Source organism: Delphinapterus leucas, chromosome 1 (assembly GCF_059928025.1).
Source record: "Delphinapterus leucas isolate spDelLeu-1000000601 "Yukka" chromosome 1, BTC_Dleu_Yukka2, whole genome shotgun sequence".
In the NCBI taxonomy this organism is placed as follows: Eukaryota; Metazoa; Chordata; class Mammalia; order Artiodactyla; family Monodontidae; genus Delphinapterus; species Delphinapterus leucas.
In genome coordinates this window covers 115,430,307-115,454,058 of record NC_143129.1, presented here as the reverse complement: position 1 = coordinate 115,454,058, position 23,752 = coordinate 115,430,307, and the positions used below count along the sequence as shown (strand labels likewise).

At 34.4% G+C, this 23,752-nt stretch overlaps 1 protein-coding gene across 2 annotated transcripts in view; it reads right to left on the bottom strand.

Annotated features, from left to right (window-relative positions):
- ZNHIT6 (zinc finger HIT-type containing 6) overlaps positions 1-23,752 on the bottom strand; it is a 65,948-nt gene that overhangs the window by 16,702 nt on the left and 25,494 nt on the right. The window contains exons 6-8 of one of the 2 annotated variants that reach the window (XM_022580936.2): positions 18,366-18,434; positions 16,861-16,941; positions 15,387-15,464 (exon numbers count right to left, since the gene is read on the bottom strand). In XM_022580936.2, the coding sequence (XP_022436644.1) occupies positions 15,387-15,464; positions 16,861-16,941; positions 18,366-18,434 (228 nt within the window). The remainder of the gene's footprint in view (positions 1-15,386; positions 15,465-16,860; positions 16,942-18,365; positions 18,435-23,752) is intronic. The other variant, XM_089920117.1, reaches the window with a different exon arrangement.

Here is a 23,752-nt window from a genome sequence, read left to right as displayed (position 1 = left end):
TTTATTTTGAAATTAAAAAAAAACAGGTTTGAATTTATGAATGAGGTAAAAGCACAAAATTTAAGAAATATGGAGTTCATTTGTCATGGTATCATGACATAACCAGTAAATGTGTCACAGGTAATTAGATGGTAATACTCCTTAAAGTATGAAATTCTCAAGTCATTACTTAAAAAAAAAAAAAATTTTTTTTTTTTAGTTGATTAAAGTTGCATGCCCCTAGCATTCTCCCTTGCTTGTTTTCTGAGGTAGGAATAAAGGGGTGGAATTTCAGCTAGCTCACTAGGAGCTGCATAAGGGAATGTGTTGGCAAGTGACTATCATGTCACGACAAAGAGGAGAAAGTAGAGAACACCTTCACCAGTGTAGTGCAGAAGTTCTCCAACTTTTTTTCTCCATCTCCACCAATGACAGATGATATTCACATACAAAACATACATCCCAAGGGATACCAGGCCTGACAGCTGGAACTCCATCCCTTCCCCTTCCACTCAAGAAAGTACACTGGAATACCAGTCAGTGATCAAGAGTGAGGTTACCATCGGGATACATTTGAATCTGCTGTAATTTTAAGAGTAAATCATACAAACTTTGATATTTCTTAATTAGTGACAAATTATTTGCACCATACCTTGCAGCTGACTCAGACATGCAGCACACTTACTAAGAACTCTTGGTATAGTGATTTCTCTGTGTTCTAAGTCTGTCCTGTGCAATATTTTTCCAATAAGGGAAAGCAGAAGTGCTTAACAAAGTGCAAAGCTGAGCCCATTATAAAAACTGATTTCTTTTTAAGAAGTGAGTGACAAGTGAGAGGACTTGTAAAACCAAGACTTTACTCCTGTTTGCCTGACTACATGCCCCACTCCTGGAATTAAATTCTTCATTTTAGAATCATAGAATATTTTTTATGTGGAAAAGAAACTTGAAATGCAAAATATTCAGTTTTCCTAAACCAGCCACCCTCGTGCCCATAGGCCACAGAGTGCATACATTCTTTTCCCTGTGTAATATAATACAGATGTGCTTACAATACTTTAAAAGTGTTCTTCCAGCATTCAAGGATTAAATGCATCACATTTTTTACACATTATTTCTCTTTGAAAGAAGCAGTGTTTTTTAAAAAGTTAGCAGTGATTATACAAAAAAGAGAGAGGCTGAATTAGATATAAAAGTATAAAATTAACTTATAAAGTAAAATATAAAGTGGATATAACTAAATTTTTCTTAAAAGAAAGCAAGACTTGAATTTTCAAATAGGAACTTTTCAAGTGGTATCCTACAAACACTTGTAGCAACTTATCTTCTGTGCATTTTAACTGAATAATAAGGCTTCTATTAAGAGACATTTCCCAAATCAGGGAATGTTTTCTATCAACACTTATTTCATTTTTTTCGTAAATAATTTTCAGTGTATACCTAATGTTTTAGGCAGTTTATTTCTTTTTAAAATATTAAATCTTCATTAAGCTTCTCTAGATTTCCAAAGCTGAAACAATTAAAAAAAAAAAGAATTCTTCAAAAGCCACATGGTAATCAGAACCTAATATTAATGCTGATATAATACAAAATATGATCCCAGCAGAGGAACATTCAGAGATTCTTAAAAATTACCATGTAATAAGTTATACATTTTTTCAATCTTAAAACTATAATTAATTACACTTGTTTTATTAATAAAATTGGTCCCTATTTTATGTGCCATGCAGGCTCTGTACAAAGTATTTAGAATGTAAAGATTTATGTAAGAATTTATAATGAATTACTTTAAAATATTTCACTCAAATGCAGTGAAAATCTGGTATGTTGTGTGGTTTTAATGGGAACCACTGAATTTTATTTAGTGTTTACCCGAAGATGTTGTAAACTTCTAATCATAGCAATATTGCTATTGAGTGTCAATAAGCTTCAAGGCCTCAGCTTTCCAGTCTGTCACTTAAAACAGGTCAGACTTCACTAGATAATTTTTAAATGAAATTCTGAATTTCTTTTTCTACTACGAGTGGTTACTCTTAGTCTACCATTAATATTTGCCAGTAATTAAAAAGTAAATTATGTAAACTGTTTTATAAAGAAAGGCTATTAAACACAGATGGGGTAACATTGTGGGACATGGGGTTTAGTTAAAGGAAGCAGTAACTTTTAGTGGTTGCTTGGGTTTGGAGTCTAACACCGAGTTAGAGTCCTGGCTCCATCACTTACTGGTCTGCGATTCTGGACAAGTTACTTAACTTCTCTAGTTCCTAGTTTCCATGCTTGAAAGTGGAGATAACAGCAGTATCATTTCAGAGAGTTTTTATGAGGGCTAAATGATAAAACACAGAAACTGTTAGCTCATTTACTTAAGCCATGGACACAGTTTTACAGCTGTATTTACCTAAAATAACAACGCATTCTTACAGAAACTTTAGTTCAGGACAAAGTCACTGAACTTCTTCAGTAACAAAGAATGGCACTTCTTACGTAAGCACTGAAACACTTATTTGCCTTTTTATGCATTTTGCATTTTAAACGTAGCCTTACAACTTTCCGTATAACTTTCATTTTTTTATTATTTTATATTAGTTTATATTACATTTACTTCCAAGAGGCTACAACTACGTTGAATCCTCCTGTTTCCATTATCTTGAGGCAAGGTGTAGAGTCCAGCTTGGCATTGCCCAAAACATTTAGGTGTTAGCTCCTCTGCAAGTCATTAAGTCACTGAATCCTAAGGGGCAGCTTCATCTATTTTTGAAATTTTCAGGAACTCTGGTGTTCCCATTAGTAAAAGGGCTCTGCTACCACAAGACAAACTACTTGGGCTTGAAAGAATTAAGATACCAGCATTTGTCTTTTATTTTACCCTTAGGGACCCTCTCAGACATTTCCTCTTGTTATTTCACTTGCTTTACTCTCACAGGCTCACTAGCTGACCCTGCTCCAGGCAGCTTCACAGGGGCATTGTAAGGGCAGCATAGCTCAGTAGGCTAAACAGGTGTTACAGTGTTTGACATCACACAAATAAAAGTTGTCTTGATACTCAAGGGTATGCTTTTAATCTTGGCTCTGTTACTAACTTTCAAAGAAACTGGCCAAGTTCTTGAACTTCTTTCTCTGCACTTCATTAGCAAATTAGGATTTATTTTTTAACTTCCCATAACTCAAAAGGAGACAGAGAATAATAAAAAAAAAAGGAGTCACAAACCATTCTATTTCCCACCTGATCACTGGCACCCCTTAGATCATCTCCCCTTCTATCCCCTAATAAAATACTTAAACTAAATTTGAATTTTCTCCAAATTTAACAATCTAATAGCAATCCCTAGGCCACAGAATTTTTTCCACTATAAAATAAGGTCATCTGATGAGGTGATCATCAAGATCCCTCCAGCTCTAAAATTGTACAAGTTTTGATATTTGTCTGCCAAAGGCAGCACTTAACCAATATTCCTAATAGTCGTTTGTATTTATTTCTTAACTTAGGTTTCTAGGTTAAAAGTGCAACTAACTGATTCCAAACGTACACAGTTGAATCTCTTGCTGTTTAAAAAACTTAACCTTAATATAAATCAGTTTACTGTTATCCGATAGCTAAACATTTATAAAGTATGGCTCATCTTGGTATTAACTGAATTCAGTAAGGTTCCTGAATGTATTATAAACTACATGTTTTAGATTCATACTTACCAAATTCCTTTAAAATAAGTAATTTAAAAGTACTAAACTTATTTTAATAGAGCAGAAAGAGAACAGATTAAGTGAACAAACTAGCTTTTAAAATCCAAATGAAAAGGAAGAAAGAAACCAGATTGTTAATGAAGACCCAGAATAGGAGAAAAAAGATACATACATTCAAACTAAAACATATAAAACCAAACTAAGTACAGGGGTCAGAGAGTTTTTTAACTCTTCTGTTTACAAGTAAAAGGTATTATTTAAAATTTCTCCAAATACTCCTGTGTGACAATTTTTGCAACTCAGACTGTCCACGTCACATTAGAAGTAGACTGTGTCAAAGTTAAATTTTTTCTTACCTAATTTCTCTAGTTTTCATATTAAAAAGATAACAGTAACTGAATTAGTGGTTTGCTGCACTTTGTTTTGGGACTTTTACGTAATTTATGTAAATGTGTAAACGAGGGCTCCACATACTTGACGTGGGGCACCCGTCATGACTGGGGTAGCACAGACACACGCCTCCATTCAGAAAGCTCTACGGTCAGAAATGCGCTGGCAGATCATCCTGTCTATTGATGACAAAAGGTATGGGATGCGGTGAAATAAAGTGACTAATTACACATTTTAAAACATGCTTTAAAGAGGGCCTTACAAGGCTTTTGTTCTAGGTGCTATTTGTTCAGGCTTTCCTTATCTTCACTAGTAAGCTCAATTACTTTTAAATCCAGAAGGCTTGGGTTCCAATCTTATCACAGGTCCTTAGAAGCTGTGACTCCTCAAGGGTACTCAGTTTTCCTCATCAGTATAATGATGGAAAGGTTATCTACTCATCAGCTAGCTTGTAAAGATTAAATGTAACAGGTGAAAATGTTTCTAAAGTGTAACTTGCCAAACTGATATTAGTAATAAGACTTTATACTTTGAAGGTAATTTAGCACCTTTAGCAGGGAAATAACATACTTATCAGGGATTATCTTCATGATCTATATGATGGGCTAGTTAGTAGAAAAAGCATGAACTTTGAAGCCAAAAAGACCTGAGTCCAAATCCAGGCTTTGTAGCTGTAGCTTGGTTTCTTTGGGCTAAGTCAATTTCTCAGAGCCTAAGATTCCTATCTTGTAAAGTAGAGATATAGTATGTACTTCATTAGAATTAATGCATGTGAAAATGTGAACAGTGCCTAGCTTCATTAATCAATCAATTCCTCAAATATTTATTTAGTGTCTACCATTACAGATAGTCTGCTAGGTAATGGAAGTTCATAGAAATAAACCCCACATTTTATTGGGAGTGCCAGTCAACAAACAAACTATCACATTTCATTGGGATAAGTGTCAGGACAGAAATGTAAAGCTAAGTAGATACTCAATAAACTTTCTTTCTTGACCCTTATTCACCTCCAAATGTTCTTTCAAATATTATAGTGCCTATAATATCTAGGCACTTCATTTGCTAACTCTAGCTCTCCTCCTCCTTAATTGGTTCTTAAAATCCCTCCTCCTCCATGGATTTTCTCCTAATTAACATAGGAAATTTTAATTAGCCTTACTCTTGTTAACAAAACATATGCTTCCTCTGGTGCTAGACTAAATGCAGGAGTCTGATCAGTACAGACTCTTACATTTTCAATCTTTATTAGGAAGTATATCACTTTGGAAAATATGATCACGTTCCTCAGAAAAACTTTTGCTTAAATGTTAGTTAAATAGTTCATGAATTAACTACACCACAGAATTATATTATTTTAGAGTTACAAAGAACTTAATCTACTTTTTTTTGTCTTCCAGGTGAGGGCACTGAAGCCCTGAGGAGTATCTGACTCAGGGTTGCTCAAGGAGATGCAGAGTTAGGACTGTAAAGCCAATCTTTTGAGTTCTTCACTCAACTCTTGTTTGCTCATTCCTCGCTCAACACATATTTACTGAGGGAGGTCTACCATGTACCAGATGCTGTTCCAGGAACTGGGAATACAATGGTGAACTATTAGGTATTCACTAGAGATGAAAAGATGAAGGCTTTCTAGGAAGAAAGTACCTATACAAGGTAGAGGATATGGGAATACACATAGAATTCATACAGTTTTGGTACGTATAAATTTCAGTGAGAGGTCTGCTTGAAAAGGTGAAGCACTTTGGCTAAAATGAAGTATCTGAATCACCTAGAAATTTCAATTAATTATGTCATTACTCTCTCTGAAGAGTATATAAAGTTAGATATAAATTATTATGTAACATAACTAGAATGGATAAATTTAGTGGATTAAGTTGAGGGTTAAAATTTATTTTCCAAGTTTTTAGAGAAAACTCTCATTTTATATTTTACATAATTCCCTTAATCAATGATCAAAATAGTACATATTTGAAATGAGATCATTACTATGGAAATTGTAGTCTTTATAATCTGTTAAGAATTTGACCATCATATCACTTTGGATCTACTTTTCAGTATAGCCTCTCAAATTAAATTTCTCAAGTTCACAGCAGCTGAAACTTCACTCACCCAGCTCTGCCAACTAGTAGAGTTTCAGCTTCCCTAGAGCTACCTAAGAGTAAACTTCCCTAGAGCTAAGTTTACAAGTCTTCTCATAAAACTGCCTCAAGCAGAATGCCACATATGAAACCCATTCCATCACTGGACGTGTCATCTCTGAGATGATAGAAGTATTTAGCACCCTGCTCTACATATTTTCTTTATGTGTGTGGACATTCTTCAGGTTGATTCTAACATTTTCTAGTCCTTAAATGATCCCTTGCTTCCACTGTTCTAGAGTCTATGTCCAAAATGTGGCCAAAGGTTAAGACCATTTTGAGCATGTACTCATCCTGATCTTGATTCTCACTTTGGAAAACAATCAATAATCCCAAAGAGGGATAACAAAGAACTGGGGCTGGGTTCCACATAATCTAAGAACATGCACTGTGGTCATTTATGGCGCTGAGAGGCATGTGCTATATTGCAAAGGCTTTGGAGACAGGTGGGCCTAGGTCTGGATCTAGGTTTCACCAGTTAGTGGTTACAAAGCTGCAGTCAGGGCTCTCCGTGCAACTAAACATATTTATAATGTATAATGTATGTACAGTGTAACATAATTATAGTGTATATAAAATGCTTAACAAAGTACCTAAAATACAGTAGGAGACACTCAATAAGAGGGTGTCATTAGGACTTCCCTGGTGGCACAGTGGTTAAGTATCCGCTTGCCAAGGCAGGGGACACGGGTTCGAGCCCTGGTCCGGGAAGATCCCACGTGCTGTGGAGCAACTAAGCCCGCGTGCCACAACTACAGAGCCTGAGCTCTAGAGCCCATGAGACACAACTACTGAGCCTGCATGCTGCAACTACTGAAGCCCGTGTGCCTAGAGCCTGTGCTCCGTGACAAGAGAAGCCACCGCAGCGAGGAGCCTGCACACCACAACGAAGAAAGACCGTGCACAGCAACGAAGACCCAACACAGCCAAAAATAAATAAATATGTTAAATATATATATATATTAAAAAAAAAAGAGGGTGTCATTAATACTTATTATGTTCCATAAAGACATCCATCAGCCTCTAGATTTAACCCCGATTTTAAATCACCCTTGCAGCAAACGTTTTTTTGTGTGTGTATTTGGCAAAACTTATTCAGGTTCTTCACACTTTCCTGCTTACACCTAACCTAAAATAATTTCAGAAAACAATGACACTTTTGTAGATTTTAAAACAGACATCTGAAATTTCATTTAATTTCTTTACTCACAAGTTAAAATAGGTATAAAGAACGTAATTTATGGTGTAGTGTAAATATTGATGGTTTAGAATGAAAATGTTACATCACTCTTATAAAAATTCACTAGAATCTAAGTAAAATGGAAATGGTACCAGTATCATCAATTTAAAAACTGCATGAACAAGTTCTTCCTTAATAGTTAGAAATCTTATATAGTTTCCTTTTCTCCTTGATTGTATTTCCATTCCAATTCTCCACAGAATTTTATCCTAAATACTGATACATTTATGCTTGAAAATCTTTTACTTATAGCCCAATCACACTTCTCTGTAACAAAAATGTGTATGTAAGCTAAAAATTTAATTTTATTACCTATGACCTTAAGGCTTTAAATGTTAAAATTTCTTCTGGATTGAATAATTATTATTAGTACAAAACTGATCAAAACACAAATATATTACAAACATTTATAGTAAAACTTCACTGGAAATGCATTTCTTAATGTGATGGGTGGGTGCTGATGATGGCATCTTCTACTACATGCAAGGCTGTTTACAACTGACTCTTAGATTAAGTGATTTCCCCCATTTATCTCTGCAGAACTCATTGCCAGAATTAAATTCCAGAAGGAAAACAAAAGGAAGTTTAAGTAATCTCATCTAGAGAGCACACTGCTGTTATTCACTAACACTTCCTTCATCACAGTTATTTTCAAGGGATCTAACTAAAAGGCAGAAATGGTCTCTGGCTATTTACATAAGACAAGGCATCTGAAAGTAGTTAATGCTGTTCTTAGAAATTCTGGAATTCCTTTAATGTTCCCTGACATATATTTAATTCTGTACCATTATTATCAAAATAATCTTAACTTCCAAGGTCTTCAGTTCTAATGGCAGGATATTTTTTTAAAAATCCTAACTTTTAACATATATATTATACATTTCCTATTTAGAGTATCTTTAAATATACTTTTCAATCATTCTCTGTAAGCCTGAAATAAGACTTAATTTTCTACTTCCAGTTCAATTAGGCAAAGGGTACAGACTAGTATCTTTAAGGATGTAGAAATTTGACTCCAAAAATTCATCCTAATATTAAATGACATATTTCTTTACACAACTTCAACAACTCAACTGAATAAACATCTACCAAATATTTATTATATAGAAAACATGCTAGACACTTGTATGGGATTCAAAAATGTCCTCAAGGATTTTATCATCCTCGGCAGTGTTTCTCAAAGTGTGGTCCCAGGGATAGCTTATATCAGGGTCCCTCAGGAGGCAGAGACTTTAACAAATGCAGGTTTCTGGGTACTAGGTAAGATTGACTAAACCAAAAACTCTGAGGGTGGGCTGAAAATCGACATTTTCATCTGTCCTAGATAATTATGATGGACACTGAAATCTGAGAAGCAATGTTCTGAGAAAAGAAATACTGGTTAAATGATCAGTTGAAGAGATGCCTATGGTAAGGTAGCAAAATTGGCCAGTAGGGGTATGGGCTAGGTGAAAAGCAAGGAGGGACCTGGCAGGACTATGAGGTGAGGCAGGCAAGAGACTAGACTCTTAGAATCAACAAAGTCTGAGAGGTGGTATCTTGCAGGCAGAGTTGAGACTCTAGGAAGTCAGAATCTGAGCAAGTAATGTGAACTGGGAGGTCACTCTGCTTTAAGGTAGAAGGGGGTCTTTGCTTGCTGGTGGGTGGGTGTTAGCAAAAGTCAAAAAGACGTCAGGTGGGTCTTACTTGAGGCCTTTAGAGAAACCAATTTCTCTAAAAGGGTGTAGGAAAAAGTGTCTTACCTCTTAACTTCAGAGTGAATGATTTTTAAATATTTCATGTTACAGATCCAAAGAAAGTAAAGTAACCTTAGTTTTTTATTTAAAAAAAATCCTCAGCACGGAAATAAAATCATCCAAGAGAAATAGCTTGTTCTTTTGCTGGTTGCCTTTTATAAAAAAAGAAAAAAGTGTTCCAAAATGATTAACTACAACCAGCACAGCAGGAAACAACTAATAGAATCTGCACATACAATAGGGTAGTCCCCCCAAAAAGAGTAATAATCTTCTGTGACGTGCATGAAATCAAAGCTTAGATAAAGCTTTAATTTGGCTTGGGTTTAAAGTCTCAACTCTTGGCTCTATATGCCAATTTTTGGAAGCAGAGTAAAGGCAACTGGTCTGTGCATCAATGAAAAACTGACATGCAAAGATGCCCATGTTTTCCACTGGTCACCTGCTATGCCGTATGTATTAAACACATATCTATAGTAACAGTACCACACACCTATCTCCCCTCCTTGACTGTGAGCATCTTGAGGGCTAGTCTTTTAGATGTCTATGTGTTCCTAGTGCTTAGTGCTGTGCTGGCACATGGAAGGTGCCCAATGAATATTATCTGAATAAATGAAAAATAAAGACTTCATCTTTCTTTTTCTTTTTTGAATTTTATTTATTTTTTATACAGCAGGTTCAAGACTTGATCAATCTTAACCCATTGATACTTTAGGTCAAGGTTACATATCAGAAAGCCTGTTCTCTGAACAGGTGCTACTTTTTCTGAAGAAAATTAATTAATTAATTAATTTTTAATGGACTGCGAAGACTTTTATTTTTATTTATTTTTAACTTTTTATTTTATATTGGAATATAGCCGATTACCAATGTTGTGATAGTTTCAGGTGCAGAGCAAAGCGACTCAGCCATACATATACATGTATCCATGAAGAAACTTTAAATTATACTTGGTAGTTTTAACAATCTCTCTCTCTCTCTTTCATTTTACATATTGAGAATTGAAGCCTGCAGGAATTGGCAAACTATGGTCAGCAGGCCAAATCCTGCCCATTGTCTGTTTTTGTAAATAAAGTCTTACAGTCATGCCCATTCATTTATGTATTGACTATAGCTGTTTATGTGCTACAAATGGTGGATTGACAACTACAACTGTATGGCCCACAAGTCCAAAAATATTTACTGTCTGGCCATTTGCAAAAAAGCTGTCCAAACCCTGCTTTAGAGTATTAAAGTGGTATCAACACCTAGCACATAGCAGGCACACATATATTTAAGTGCGTTAGTACACTACTTATTAAAAAAATGAAAACTGAATTCCTATTATGGGAAAGTCACTGACTCAGCACTGCAGGAAATATAAAGATGAAGATGCCTAAGGCAGCCACTGTCTTCAAAAGGGAGTTTATCATCATATGGGATGTTTTATTGGGATAAAATATAAGACAGGATTGCAGGAACCTATGAGAAGTTTTTGAGGCTCAAAGGATAAGGATTACATCCAGTTGGGGGGAAGGGATAGGCTCCACTGTAGACACTGATAAACAATAATCTTCTCAAAAGAATGGAGAGAACATACAGAAGGCTCGTATGGAGGCCGACCACGTAAGGCAGGGTGGTGAGGGAGAAGAGAAAGATGGCTCTAAGGTCATATGCCTTGCTTACAAGAAGAATGACAGTGCCAATAACAAGGAATGACTGTCAACATTTATTGACTGTTTACTAGATGTCAGGTATATCAGCGGTCCATTTAATCCTCATTTAAAACAACACACACAGAAACACACACTAGGAACAAATGGATGTGGTGTGATGAGATCTAAACATGTTGAGTTTTAAGATTTAATGAGATGTGTAAGTGAAGATACATGCAAACTAACATTTGAAGTCTGGGAGAAAGGTTGAAAATATCTCTAGATTTGGGAGTCATTTGTACAGAGATAACAGTTGATGACATCTTAAATAAAGTAGCCCCTGAAGCTTCATATTCTTCCAATACTAATTTATGTCAAAAGAAATGTAAACTAACATGATTGGGTATCTGCCCCCTTGTGGTTAGTGGTGAGTGACCTGTTGGGAGCATAGCTAATACTGAACTTAGAGTACTTCCCAGAAGTATAAGAAATCATTTGGCTGAAAGAAGCCATTATTTTTCAAAAAGTAATACGTAAGTCAACTGCCAGCCACACAGAACTTGTTTTTAAAAACAGATTTCCTCCTTTTATTGATACTAAGAAAAGTAATTTCTAGGATTAAAACAACAAAAACTCTTACATTCATTGAGTCAACTCAGCAAGATGTTGACCTAAATGCTGCAACTTGTAATACATGAATAATACATATTTACTGAGACTGATTTGCTATGTGCCCGGCACCATACTAAGTAGCTGACATGCATTATCTGGAAGCAATCTTCACAACAGTGCAATACCTTTGTCTTGATCCCCTCTTTCAGATGGGAAAACAGAAACTTAGTAACTTTCCAAGGTCTGCATCAAATTTATAACATTATTTCAAATTTATAGAAAATCTACTTTGATGTAGGTTTTTGGATAAGAGCAAAAAGGTTATTTTGGAACATCTCATAATTTGTGTTAGGTTTGAGAAGTAGTGATTTAATAAATTTAGTATTTGTAATGGTAAAACTTTTGGTCTACAAAGTCTAACCTGGAACCTCTTAAAGTAAAATAAGGTCTACTTCTCCACAGATTATGTATTCTGGAAGGAGTTACTATTTCTTGTTGGAATGCGATATAATCTTACTGTGAAGGGAGCTTAGTAATAAGGGATTAGTATAGAAAGGCCATTCTTTTTGAAAATAACGTTCGAGAAAATGATGCCACTTCTACTTGAAACTCAATGTGCCCTAAGCCTCTCCAGGCCTTACCTCCATCTCTCAGAAGACAGATTCATGCCAGGTACCCCAGTCACCTTTACTTCATGTCTGTTTTCTCTGCTACAACAGAACTGTACCCTACTCATTCTTGTATAAACCCCAATTTTTATTTATATGCCTAGGAGAGTAAATGTGCTTAATTAATGGCTTTTGAGTAAATCTGGAAAGAACCATCCCACAATAGCTTAAATCACATCTTTATCAAAATCAGGATCTTATATAAACATCAAAGCAGCAAAGTAAACATAAAAAATAGAAAATGTATCTGAATTTCTTCATGAAAAATAAATGATTCTATTAATAAGTAAAATATAGGTCTAAAATTCAATAGATTTGAAAAATTACAATTAAATGGACAGTATCAAAGCTGGGAGTATTCTAACTTGTCAGTAATAACTTAAGTTAGGAGCAATACAATGGCTGACTCTGATGGTGCCTGGTGTTACCAACATAGGCTTTTCTGCCTCAAAACACTCACTTACTTTCTGAGAACAGAAAGCTGGTGAGAAATGATGTGGCAAGAGGGTACCTTACATGAATTCTCCTCCACTGGGAATGTAAGCTCCACAGAGACAGGAACGGTTTTGCTTGCTATCAGCCTAATGTCTTGAACAACACCTGGACCACAATGGGTACTAAGTGTTTGCTGAATGAATGAATGGATTTACTTAAGAAGACATATTTGCTTTTATAAGAAGATACAAATTCAAACCCTGTGTATTCTGGAAAGAAAACTCTGAAATAGATCAGCAACAAATTCTTTAGAGTTAGACATACATTCTATGATCAACTAAACCTAAAAATAAAAGTTGTATACGGCAAAGCTAAAGCCTGGGAAACATTTAAGATTGCTCTAGCTGATCAGGTATATCATGGGACAATTGTCATAAACTCTTCAAGAATGGAAAACACAACCAATGGAAATTGGCAATACCAAGTATTTGGTAAAAAGACTCCACTCTGAATTTACTGGAATGCTATAAATCATATGATACATTTAAAATCAGAAAGCCACAAGGAAAATACATGGTTCTACCTTCTAAGTACTTTTCAGGAAATAATAAAATCCTCCTTATCTTAAATTAGAAGCCCACATTTTATAACCTATAATAATCTTACTTAGATGTTCTCTGAATGTACTTCCCTTTAATGATATAACTGTGATTAAGCACACAATCAAATGTGAATGCTCATCTTAGCCTATCTATGAATGTACTATCTGGTGAACACTGGTTAAAAAATCTTTAATTAAAAAAAATCTATTTCTAAATGTATCTCCATAGTATCTACTTGCATTATTCATGATTAGAAAATCCTAATAAAACTAGGAAGTTTTGTAGAAATTAGGATAACTATACCTTAAGGCTGACTAAACAGTCAGAAATATAAGGATGTACCTTACTCCAACTTAGGTCCACCTTCATGATAAAAGCTACCTCAATTGGAGTTTCTAACATTATTATTGCCTTAAAGTGATAATATCACTAGTCAAAGTTAAATAGGGTGGCAATTTTTAAATACAAAATTCTTAGATCTTGGTTGTAAACTTCTGCTTCCTCTTCTTTGACGGTATTTTCATATATCATTGAGTTCAAGTAAACAACTCAAATGGGGAAATCTGGAAGACATGTTTTCTACATAGATAAGGTAAAGTCAGAGTACTTTTCATGTCACTAAGTTTGGCTCAGGTTTAGTAACAAAACAGCCTATTCTAGGTATTCCTTAAAGTCAATACCACTTATCTTTTACTTTATTAATCTATCATTCCCTCCCCTTTGGGGATTAAGAAGGTTAACCCAAGGCCCAACCAAAGTCCTTTTTGGGTTCCTAAACAAGGAAAGTCATAAAATAAGAGAAAGTAAAGGACCTTAAAGGGACATGAAGCCCAGAGAAGTTGAGTGTCTAGAATTAGGTCATCTGATCTCACTGCAGTACGCTCCTTTAACCTTTTTTTTTTGGTGAAGGTTTATCCTCTTTGGTTCTTTGTTAAATAAAACCTACCAGTCTTATTAGTATCTTCCTGTGTTCTGGTCTTTCTATGTTCTCATTTCCTTCTATGCAACTGCCCAAAACAGTTTTACCAAATGCTCCCCTCTGGGTCACGTCATGCTGCATGCATTTCTGTCACTCTCCTAGAAAACCCTGTCTCCTAGGACAAGCTGAGATCGCCATTCCCTTTCCCTCTTCGTAGATTTACAGTACATATTTCCAAGTCAAAAATGAATGCTATCTGGGCCTATGCAGTCTGCCCTATATTATAAACTTTAAAATATTCTGTATCCTACATTTACCTTTTATCACATACAACTTTGGTTTCCTTGAATTTTAGAAGATGTTTTTTAAGAATCCATTTATCTTCTGTAGTAGTAACAGTAATAGTAGAAATAATAAAAGCATGCACTTACCATGTGCTAAATAATCATCTTAATCTCTCATGATAAACTGATTATCATCACCTCCAGTTTAGAGATGAGGAAACGAAGGCAAGTTAGGCTATGTAATTTACTCAAGTTAACATAACTGGAAGCAGGCACAGCTGGGATTCAAACCCAGCTCTGCTTTCACAGCCTGGATGCTTACATCTCTAAGCTCTACTAGCAGATGAGGCCAATCCTATCTAGTCTGAACTGGATCTAGTAGTTTTGTTAATGAAACGATGGAAGACAGGGAAAGCATCACAGATATTAAAGATCAGGGTTTTGCAATTCAATGTAATGACACATAACTGCAGACACTGAAGGGACTCTCAGAGATCTTTTAGTGTAGCCTCCTTCATCATTCCATTAATGAAGGAACAGGGAGCCCAGTGATATTAAAACTCTCAAATCACATAGTTTCTTAGAACCTGGCTTTCTTCACATTTCTATGTAGAGTTCTTTTCACTGTGATATAAAAACTCTCAAATCACATAGTTTCTTAGAACCTGGCTTTCTTCACATTTCTATGTAGAGTTCTTTTCACTGTGATATATACAATGGTCAGTTCATCACAGGAATTTTTTATTTCCAAAAGCAAAAACTTGAACTTTGGAACTCTGTTGTACAGAATATTTCTTGAAATAAGTTAAAATGGGATTTAAAAATCTTTCAGTTGCACACGATGTTACTTTAAAATATTCTAACCAGGGTGATTTTTCAATTGAATTTATCCTGTATTATGATAAGTGTGATTATTTAAAAATTTTAATTTGAAGGTCATTTTGAAAAGCCTAGGCTTTGTTGATTGCCAGATAATTAGCATAATAACTAGCCACTTAAGCTAAGCAAGCTACTTAATTATATTACAGAATTAGAAAACATTTAAAGAAATGGAGAGGGAAGCAATTTTACCTTACTAAATTTTGCTGCATATTTTCTGCCTTCATTAAAATTCGGACCCCAGTCTGAGAGTGAATGTAGGCTTTCAACCTGAAATAAAAATGTCATATTAAAGGAAGCAAAACTGATTTTTAGTGTATTTTAAAACTGTGCCTATGGAAACTAAGCATCTATGAGTAGTTATTAATAATACTTAAAATTTATCTATCCAAGCACAGAAACGGTGTTAAAGATATTTTTCAACCAAGGATCTGTTTTAAAAATTACCTTTCTTCTCTCTGTACAGATTAATCTTGCTAATTTATTTATTTTTAAAACATGTATCCAATTTGGTGGCAGGTATTTTGTCTTATTGTTAAATATATGACCAGCAATAACAATTAGATTATTGGTAATAAGAGGAAAAGAAACTCAACTCTGGTAGCGGTCCCACAGACACCGCTTGATATGTGACATGGATTTGTTTGAGTCTGGGCACCACTTTCTATGAAAAGTAGAAGATGAAATTTAACTAGAACTGAATCAGACACTTCAGAATCCACTCTGTTTCAAATTTTAACCAAAACAAGTATTCATAACCTAAGCAGGTATCAGCCGGTGAAAAGAAATTCCTGCTCAGAAACATGAATAATTCACATATTAATAGTTTCCTTTTTTGAGTGCTGCTTACTATGTGCTAGACTCTGTACTAGAACTGTATATATGTAATTTTTTACAAGCTTCGTAACAACTCTATCTAGTAAACATCATCGTTCTCATTTTACTGATGGAAAAAATTAAGGTGCGGAAGTAAGTTGGTTCCTGATCACATAGCTAATAAGGGACAGAATTAGCTATTCTAACCCAGATATTCATAACTGAATCTTTCCACTATGCTATGTTAACCATTTTTGTCCATGGTGTGTTTCTGGACAGGAGGCAGAGTGTGTATTACTCAGTTTTATGAAGACTTGGCTGAAATAGGATTTCCTGTCTTTAACTACTTGGAAACTCAATTTTCAGAGTTTTTAGTTCAACTGTGAAAGGCAGTTTAGTTTAAGGGGTAAGAGTACAGACTCTGACTCCAGACCACCTGGATTTGAATCCTAGCTTCCCTACTTATTAGCCATATGAAGTCACTTAACCACTTTAAGGCTCAGTTTCCCCATCTGTAAAATAGATATAACGGCAATAATCTACCTTAAAGGGTTATTGTGAGGATTAAATGAATTAATACATTTATTATTATAAGCTTCAAAGAGTAGTATCTGGAATGCAGCAAACAGTGTTAAGTACTGCTGTTATTACTATAACCAAAATCCTTACCCAGAGCATCATCTCTGACTGACAAAGCCTTGAGTACACACCAAGGAAATGGGACAGAAAGTAAACAGTACAGAAACATTATACTCTAATAAAGACATGGCTTTATTTAATAAATATGCATATAGTAAATACCTCAACATTTTTAATAATTTCAGAAAGTTACAAGATTTTTGAAACGTACCTTTGACGAATTACAGGATCAGACTTTTCAGGATCAATGTAAGGTCTTAGGATTTCATTAATAGTTTTATCATCTGGTACTCTTCCCAACAAAAACAAAAACAAAACTTATTACTTATAATTTTCTATTAAAGGTGTTAATTTAGAATTACTAAATATTGTGGCTTTAAAAAAATAACTGAACACGGACCTTTTATTTTAGTCTTGGCAAAATATAATATCCTTTTAAGCAAAAATTACTTAGGAAAAAAGCTCAAAAACACTTCTTGGACACATTTAACAAGTCTTAAAAATAATATTTTGAGAAGTTCCCTATAAATCAATTATAAAAATACAAAGCCTCATTTAACACACTCCTGTTTTCAAAGATGAAAAGAAAGATATCACAGTGAAGTAGATTTGAAAGTTGCAGAAATCAAAAGTCTGAAAAAAAGGTTTCAGATGATGCTAGTTTCAGTGCATGTTCAAATTTATTTATTCTAAATCATAAGACCAGGTTAAAAAATTGATACTACTCTCCCTGGAAACAAAGCATTTTAGGTTTACCAAATTTCCTGTATGTATGTATGCATATTGTTTTATACTATAAAGCTGTAGAAACAAAATTAAGACACTGTTTTGAACTAGCGATTTTCCTTAATCATTTATACATATTCATATACACTACCGTGCTACATACCCCGCCTGTAAAATATGAGTCCTTTCCCTGTCTTTAGTCTGGTATGCAACCTTAAATAAGAAAGTTCTTCCCTAAAATCCATATGACAATTACAAAGAGAGGACATTTATGCATAATGTGAATATATGCTAAAGATATTATTTAAAAAGCAACTTAAAATTTTCCTAACCCAAGGAATCAAATAGTATATCACCATTCAAATTTTTAAATGACATTTGAAATGTTCATAATATGAAAAAAGTAGGATAAAAAACTGTTATGCAAATTACTTCCAATTATGAATACACATATATACATGTCTAAAATCATGTATTTTCTGAGAACATACTATGATGTTAATAGCAGCAATTTTATCATAGCAGAATTTTGGCTTATTTTTCATTTCCTATATAACCATCTTGCTTAAGATTCTTCCTCTTGATTCGGCCCTCTTGATTCTCCCTGCATCGCTCTCCTTAACATCTGTCCCCACGCTGAAGTAAACACCATCATGATTTCTGTGCTAATCATTTCCCTTAGAGCTCTACCACCACTAAAAGTATTCCTAAAAAGTATACTTTCATTTTTTTCATATTTACATACAAAAATCATACTCTGCATTCTTAACTTGTTTTTCTCATTCAACATTATGTTTGAGATTCATCCACGTTGATATGTGTAGATGTAGTTCATTCATTTTCAGTGGTGTGTAGCATTGCATTGTATGAATATACCACACTTAGTTATCCAGTCTACTATTGACATCACGTTTAAGTTAACAGTTTATTTCAAATATGGAGACAAAATGAAAACAAGTGAGTTCTTAACAGACAGTTGTGATACTATACCTTTTTTCTACATACACAGCTTGACTCTGAGGAAACTGGAGCTTCACATGCCAACAAAACTGTCGTTTTCTAAGACAGAAAATAATCATGTGGAGATCAAGGCAGACAATAAAAGTCTGAACAAAAAACTGATTTCTTGAATTTTTGTTTTCAGATAATAATTCTAAAAGTATTCTTAGAATTTAACGTATTTTTTCTACTAAAAAGTATTTTCTCTTTTCTAGGATTTTAGAGGCTATTTTTTTTTTTTTTTTTTTTTTTGCGGTACGTGGGCCTCTCACTGTTGTGGCCTCTCCTGTCCGCTCCACAGCATGTGGGATCTTCCCGGACCGGGGCACGAACCCGCGTCCCCTGCATGGGCAGGCGGACCCTCAACCACTGCGCCACCAGGGAAGCCCTAGAGGCTATGTTTTTTAAACAATATACTTGCAAGAGGTTTTAAGAGGAAAAAACATTAGGCAGAGCAGTTCGAAATTCCAAGGACTTCGCATTCTTAAATTAGAAGGCAATTTCTCATAGTTCAGGGGCTTCTGAGATCACTTTGCTACTGCTTGAAGTTTACAAATAAATTTCCTCATGACTAAAAATAATGAGCTGATGTCTCTGCCTGACTAGTCTGGAAATTAGGTGAATGAAGTATTGTCTGGTTGAGACCAGCTGGCTGCAGATACACTTCTGAGCCATGAGTACTTGCATTCAGTAGCAAAACAGGAGACAAGTTGGTTGCTAAGCAGAATGCACTCTGAGTTAGTCCCTTCGCTTTCAGTCTAAACTTTGGTTTGATAACAGGATCAACAGTAATAATTCACTAAATGTGTGATTTTAGAAAAATAGCCATATGCTCTATTTAACATATCTAAATGTGGTGACACTAGACACCATTCCTTTTTAAAAAAATTTAATGCTCAAAATAGTCAATCCATTACAGAAATTTAAATATCTTCATTACATGATCGTTTTGCACATTCTCCTTACTTAGAAGAAATTTCTAACAACCCACTGGCAAGTTAATTGCCAGCTGTATGTCCAAGCAATGGCTAGCATCTCCTATAAAACTATCCCTTAGCAGCACGAGCCCAAAATCTAAAATAATTTTCTTTTAATACAATCTAGCAGAGTATCTCCCACCAAACATTTATATGATTTAAGCAAATTTTTGTCTGAGGACAACTAGCATAAAATCAAGTAAAAATCCTTCTATTAGGGTAAGTAATCACAGATTTGGTTAATAACAAGACAGTTTTGAGCACTAGTTAGAGAAAAATATGCTTGATTACGCTTATGTTGATAGTGCCACTTATCACACAAGAAACAAGCATGTTAAGTTTAATATTTTTTTGGATAGAATAAAGTTGTAAAGCACCCCTTACTAATTTAAAGGTCAGATGTCTAAAATCTCAGAGGAAAAAACTTAAAAAAAAAAATCTGAATGCAAACCACAAAGTTACTGGTTTTAAACAAAGAAGTCTTCTAAAATGAAACACCTTGCAATATTTGTTATCTGTGACACAGGCATCGCGTAGTATCACTATCAAGAGGCTGAGAGATACCACATTTCTCTCTTACTATGAAATAAACTGATTTTTTAATCTTAATGCACAATATGGTTTCTTTCTAAATAAATTTTATAAGTTACATGGGGAAGAAAAAAGTTGACCAACTTGTCATCTTGTGGAACTGTAAATCATACTCAGTTACCCCAACCATTGCTTGAGTAATTTCAAGAACCATTCACCTTTCTTAACATTCAGTAGACCCTAAATACCTTCAGAAAGTACTTAACATTCCAAAAACAAAGAGAGAAAAGCCCTTGAAAATAATTTTATTTGCTGTAGTTAGTTGTGGTTATAAGGAAATCATTCATTACTTTTATTATATATACATTGCTAAATTATGACTATTATAAAAATCTTTCTATATTTGGCCTCAGTTCAAATATGAACAAATCTGAAAAGTACATTTAGTTTTAAAAAAATGTGATGTTGCAATATTTCAAAAACAAAAAGAGAATAAAAACATTTAATGTAACCATAATCAGATTTAACCAACTTGTATATTGCCATATTTATATGCTTGAGATACTTTTCTTCTAAGAAATATAAGATTATAAATATGGTTGATGAGTCTTTTTACTGTTCCTTGATCCAATTCTCTTCTCATCATCAGAGGTAACTACCATCCTGAGGTTGGGTGTTTATTTTTGTCATCCATGATTTTATATATATATATATATATATATATACACATATACATATATATACATATCTATAAATAATACAGTATTTTGTGTGATATCAACATTTATTTCAGTGTTATACTCTAAATATCTTATACTTTGCTTTTCATTTACATTATGCTTTAGAGATTTATGAATACACACGTAAATTAGTTCATTAATTTTAACTGCTACATTGTATTCCATTGCATGAAGAATGCTAAAATCTATTTATCTACTCTTTACTGATAGACATTTATGATTGCTTCCGATTTTTTACCATTTGTTCTTTTTCTTCCATATTAAATCACAGTAAAGAAAAAAATAAAAGAATATCCTCAGGGATGGGACCATCATTTACCTTTAACTGGTGCCCAGAACTAAAAGTTAACTTAATTGAAAAACTGCCTGTACTTTTTTACTCTATGGTAGTATAAGAGGCATTTGAGAACAGTAATGCAGAGTATAAGATCTAAGAGTGGACAAAGAGGTTGAAGGGTGTTGTATAAACAATTCCTGAAATGAGTGAGTTAATTATCTCTAAAGTAGTTCTTTAGTTTTCCTGAAATTGATGTGGTCCTGACACAGGCAACTAAATCTCTTCCTGCGCCTGAAAGAATTGAGTTTGTTTCTCATTTTTCATAAGTATATGAATATGTGTGATATATGTCCCACTTAAAAAAATACACATACATCAAAATCCCAACAATATTACTTATGAGGGGAACTCTGAGTCCCCCTCTTTTTTGCTTATAAGTTTTCTGAAAGGACAGATTTTGTAAAGGAAAAAATTAAAGAATGCTTCGGTGAGTATCTTTAGGCATATACATAACTGTTGCTGTATTTTGGATTATTTTCTAAAGATAGATTCCAAGAAATAGAATCATTAGGATAAGGCTGGGTTTCTCAACTTCAGCAGTGCTGACATTTTGGACCAGATAATTCTATTATGGTTTGAGGGGTGGAGGTACATTGTCTTGTGCATTGCAAGATGCTTAGCAGCATACCAGGCCTCTAACCATGAGATCCCACTAGCAACACTCACTCCCTTAGTTGTGACAACCAAAAATGCTCCCAAATATTGCAAATGTCCTCCGGGAGGCAAAATCACTATTTTTGAGAACAACTGGGACAGAGGTTTAAACATTTATTATTGTTCTTAATGCATTAGGACTACTATTCCCTAAATTCAATAAAATGCTTTCAACTATAATAATGTCATTGTGTCCTTGTCGTATTTATCAACGTTCTCAAGAATAGAAATATGGTACCCAGAATATTCTCAGTCACTTAGGCACTCCAAGGCACTATGTTTAGAGTTTGATAATAGACTGGTGAAGTAATGGTGGTAATCATTAAACCTAATGTTCCCTTCTGGACAGCCTGATAAAGTAACAGAAAAACTGACCCCTTCTCTCTGAGTGCCACGAAACTGAAGTAACTATTCATGCACAGCAAAGCCTTTTCTCCTCCTCCCCCAAATATCAACACACACACACACACACACACACACACACACACACACACATTCTCTCTCTCACACACACATACCCCATGCATTTTCAACGGGGGCAGCATCACCCAAAAAAGGCTGAAAACTGGTTCTTAGGAGGGTAAAAAAAATCGTAGATAGTATAATGGTTTGTGGCCCTTTAGAGGGCGCCTGTACATAAACAGATATATAGAGTATAACTGTGGTATCAAAATATCGGGGGGGGGCGCAATTTGAGGGAAAATGTTTAAAAAGCCTCCTTGGGAGGCAATAATGAAAAAAAAGTTGAGAAATACTTACATGTGTAAGTATTAAATGACGAAAATAAATATTTTTTATACTTGATTTTAGTGAGTTAATATAGGACACTTATTTAACAACTCTTGCTTACTAGAAACTATTAAGGATCATTTTCTCCCACAGTTTCAAGAAAGTAATATGTGGATGAAGACACAAATTTGGGGGGGAAGTACTATACCTATATACTCAATTATTCTTCTGACTTCATGACTTTATATTTATAAGTATGAAGGATATGCCCCAAGCTTTTAACTACGGTTATTTCTTAACATTGTGAAAGGACTTAATTCTTACTTTATGTGTCTGTATTAAATAAATTGTTGACATAATGACTAGTAGTTTTTATAATCAGAAAAATCAAATATGTTTTCATGGGGAAGTGCAGGATGGTAGTCACAGAAAGGGCAGGAATAATTTTAATATTCTTTTTAAACTTAAAAACATTTTATTATTAGAAGTGTTATTTTAAGGTGTTCCCTTTTTATCTCAGAAATTATTATCCAACAGAACTATCAAATGATTACTTATCTAATTATTTGACAGCTTCAAAGCTATCTTCCTCAAGAAATATGCTACGACTAAGAGTTACACATGGAGGCTGACTTCTAAGAACTAAGATTTCTAATACAAAGTTTAAATAAGCATGAATATTTTTGTTCCTAAAAAAAAAAAAAATCACCAATTCCCATTCCATTCCATCACTGATTAACCAACATTTACTCAAAAAACACTTCTAAGGGCTCGCTAGGCATTAGGGATGCAAAGAGACCGAGGGGATGAGCCCAAAGCAGACCTCTTTTTAGGGCAGTGAGTCAACCACCAACCCACTGCGTTTTTCTTCCAAATCACTGTGAGAAGCTTATAGAGTTTCACATAAAAGAACCCTGTTCTTTATTGACACTGTACACAGAAAGGATATCCAATATACTGTAATGCCCAGAGGTAGGAGAGGGCAGAGATTAAGTGGACTCTGTCTGAAACCTATTCTTAACAAAATTTATTATTTCATGTGATCTTGAGCAAGAGACACATCTCTGTGCCTCAGGGTTCTCACAGTAAAATGGGGAGAACAGTATTTATATCATAGGATTAAATGAGTACATACACGTCAAGAGCTCAGAACATAGTAATCAAAAATGCTAGTTACTATTTTTACCATTGTTATAATTTTACATTCAGTTTAATGTCCTGTGAGTTATGAAGCTCAGAACAGAAATACTGACGGGGCCTTTAGCTTAGAATATTGCGCCATGAATTTATAACCAAACTCTACTTACATGGAATTCAGTGTTTATGAAACTGGACATGTGGGCTAATGCCAGATTATAAAGGGCTCTGAATGTTCTGCCAAACAATATGGATTTCATTCTGTGGTTAGTG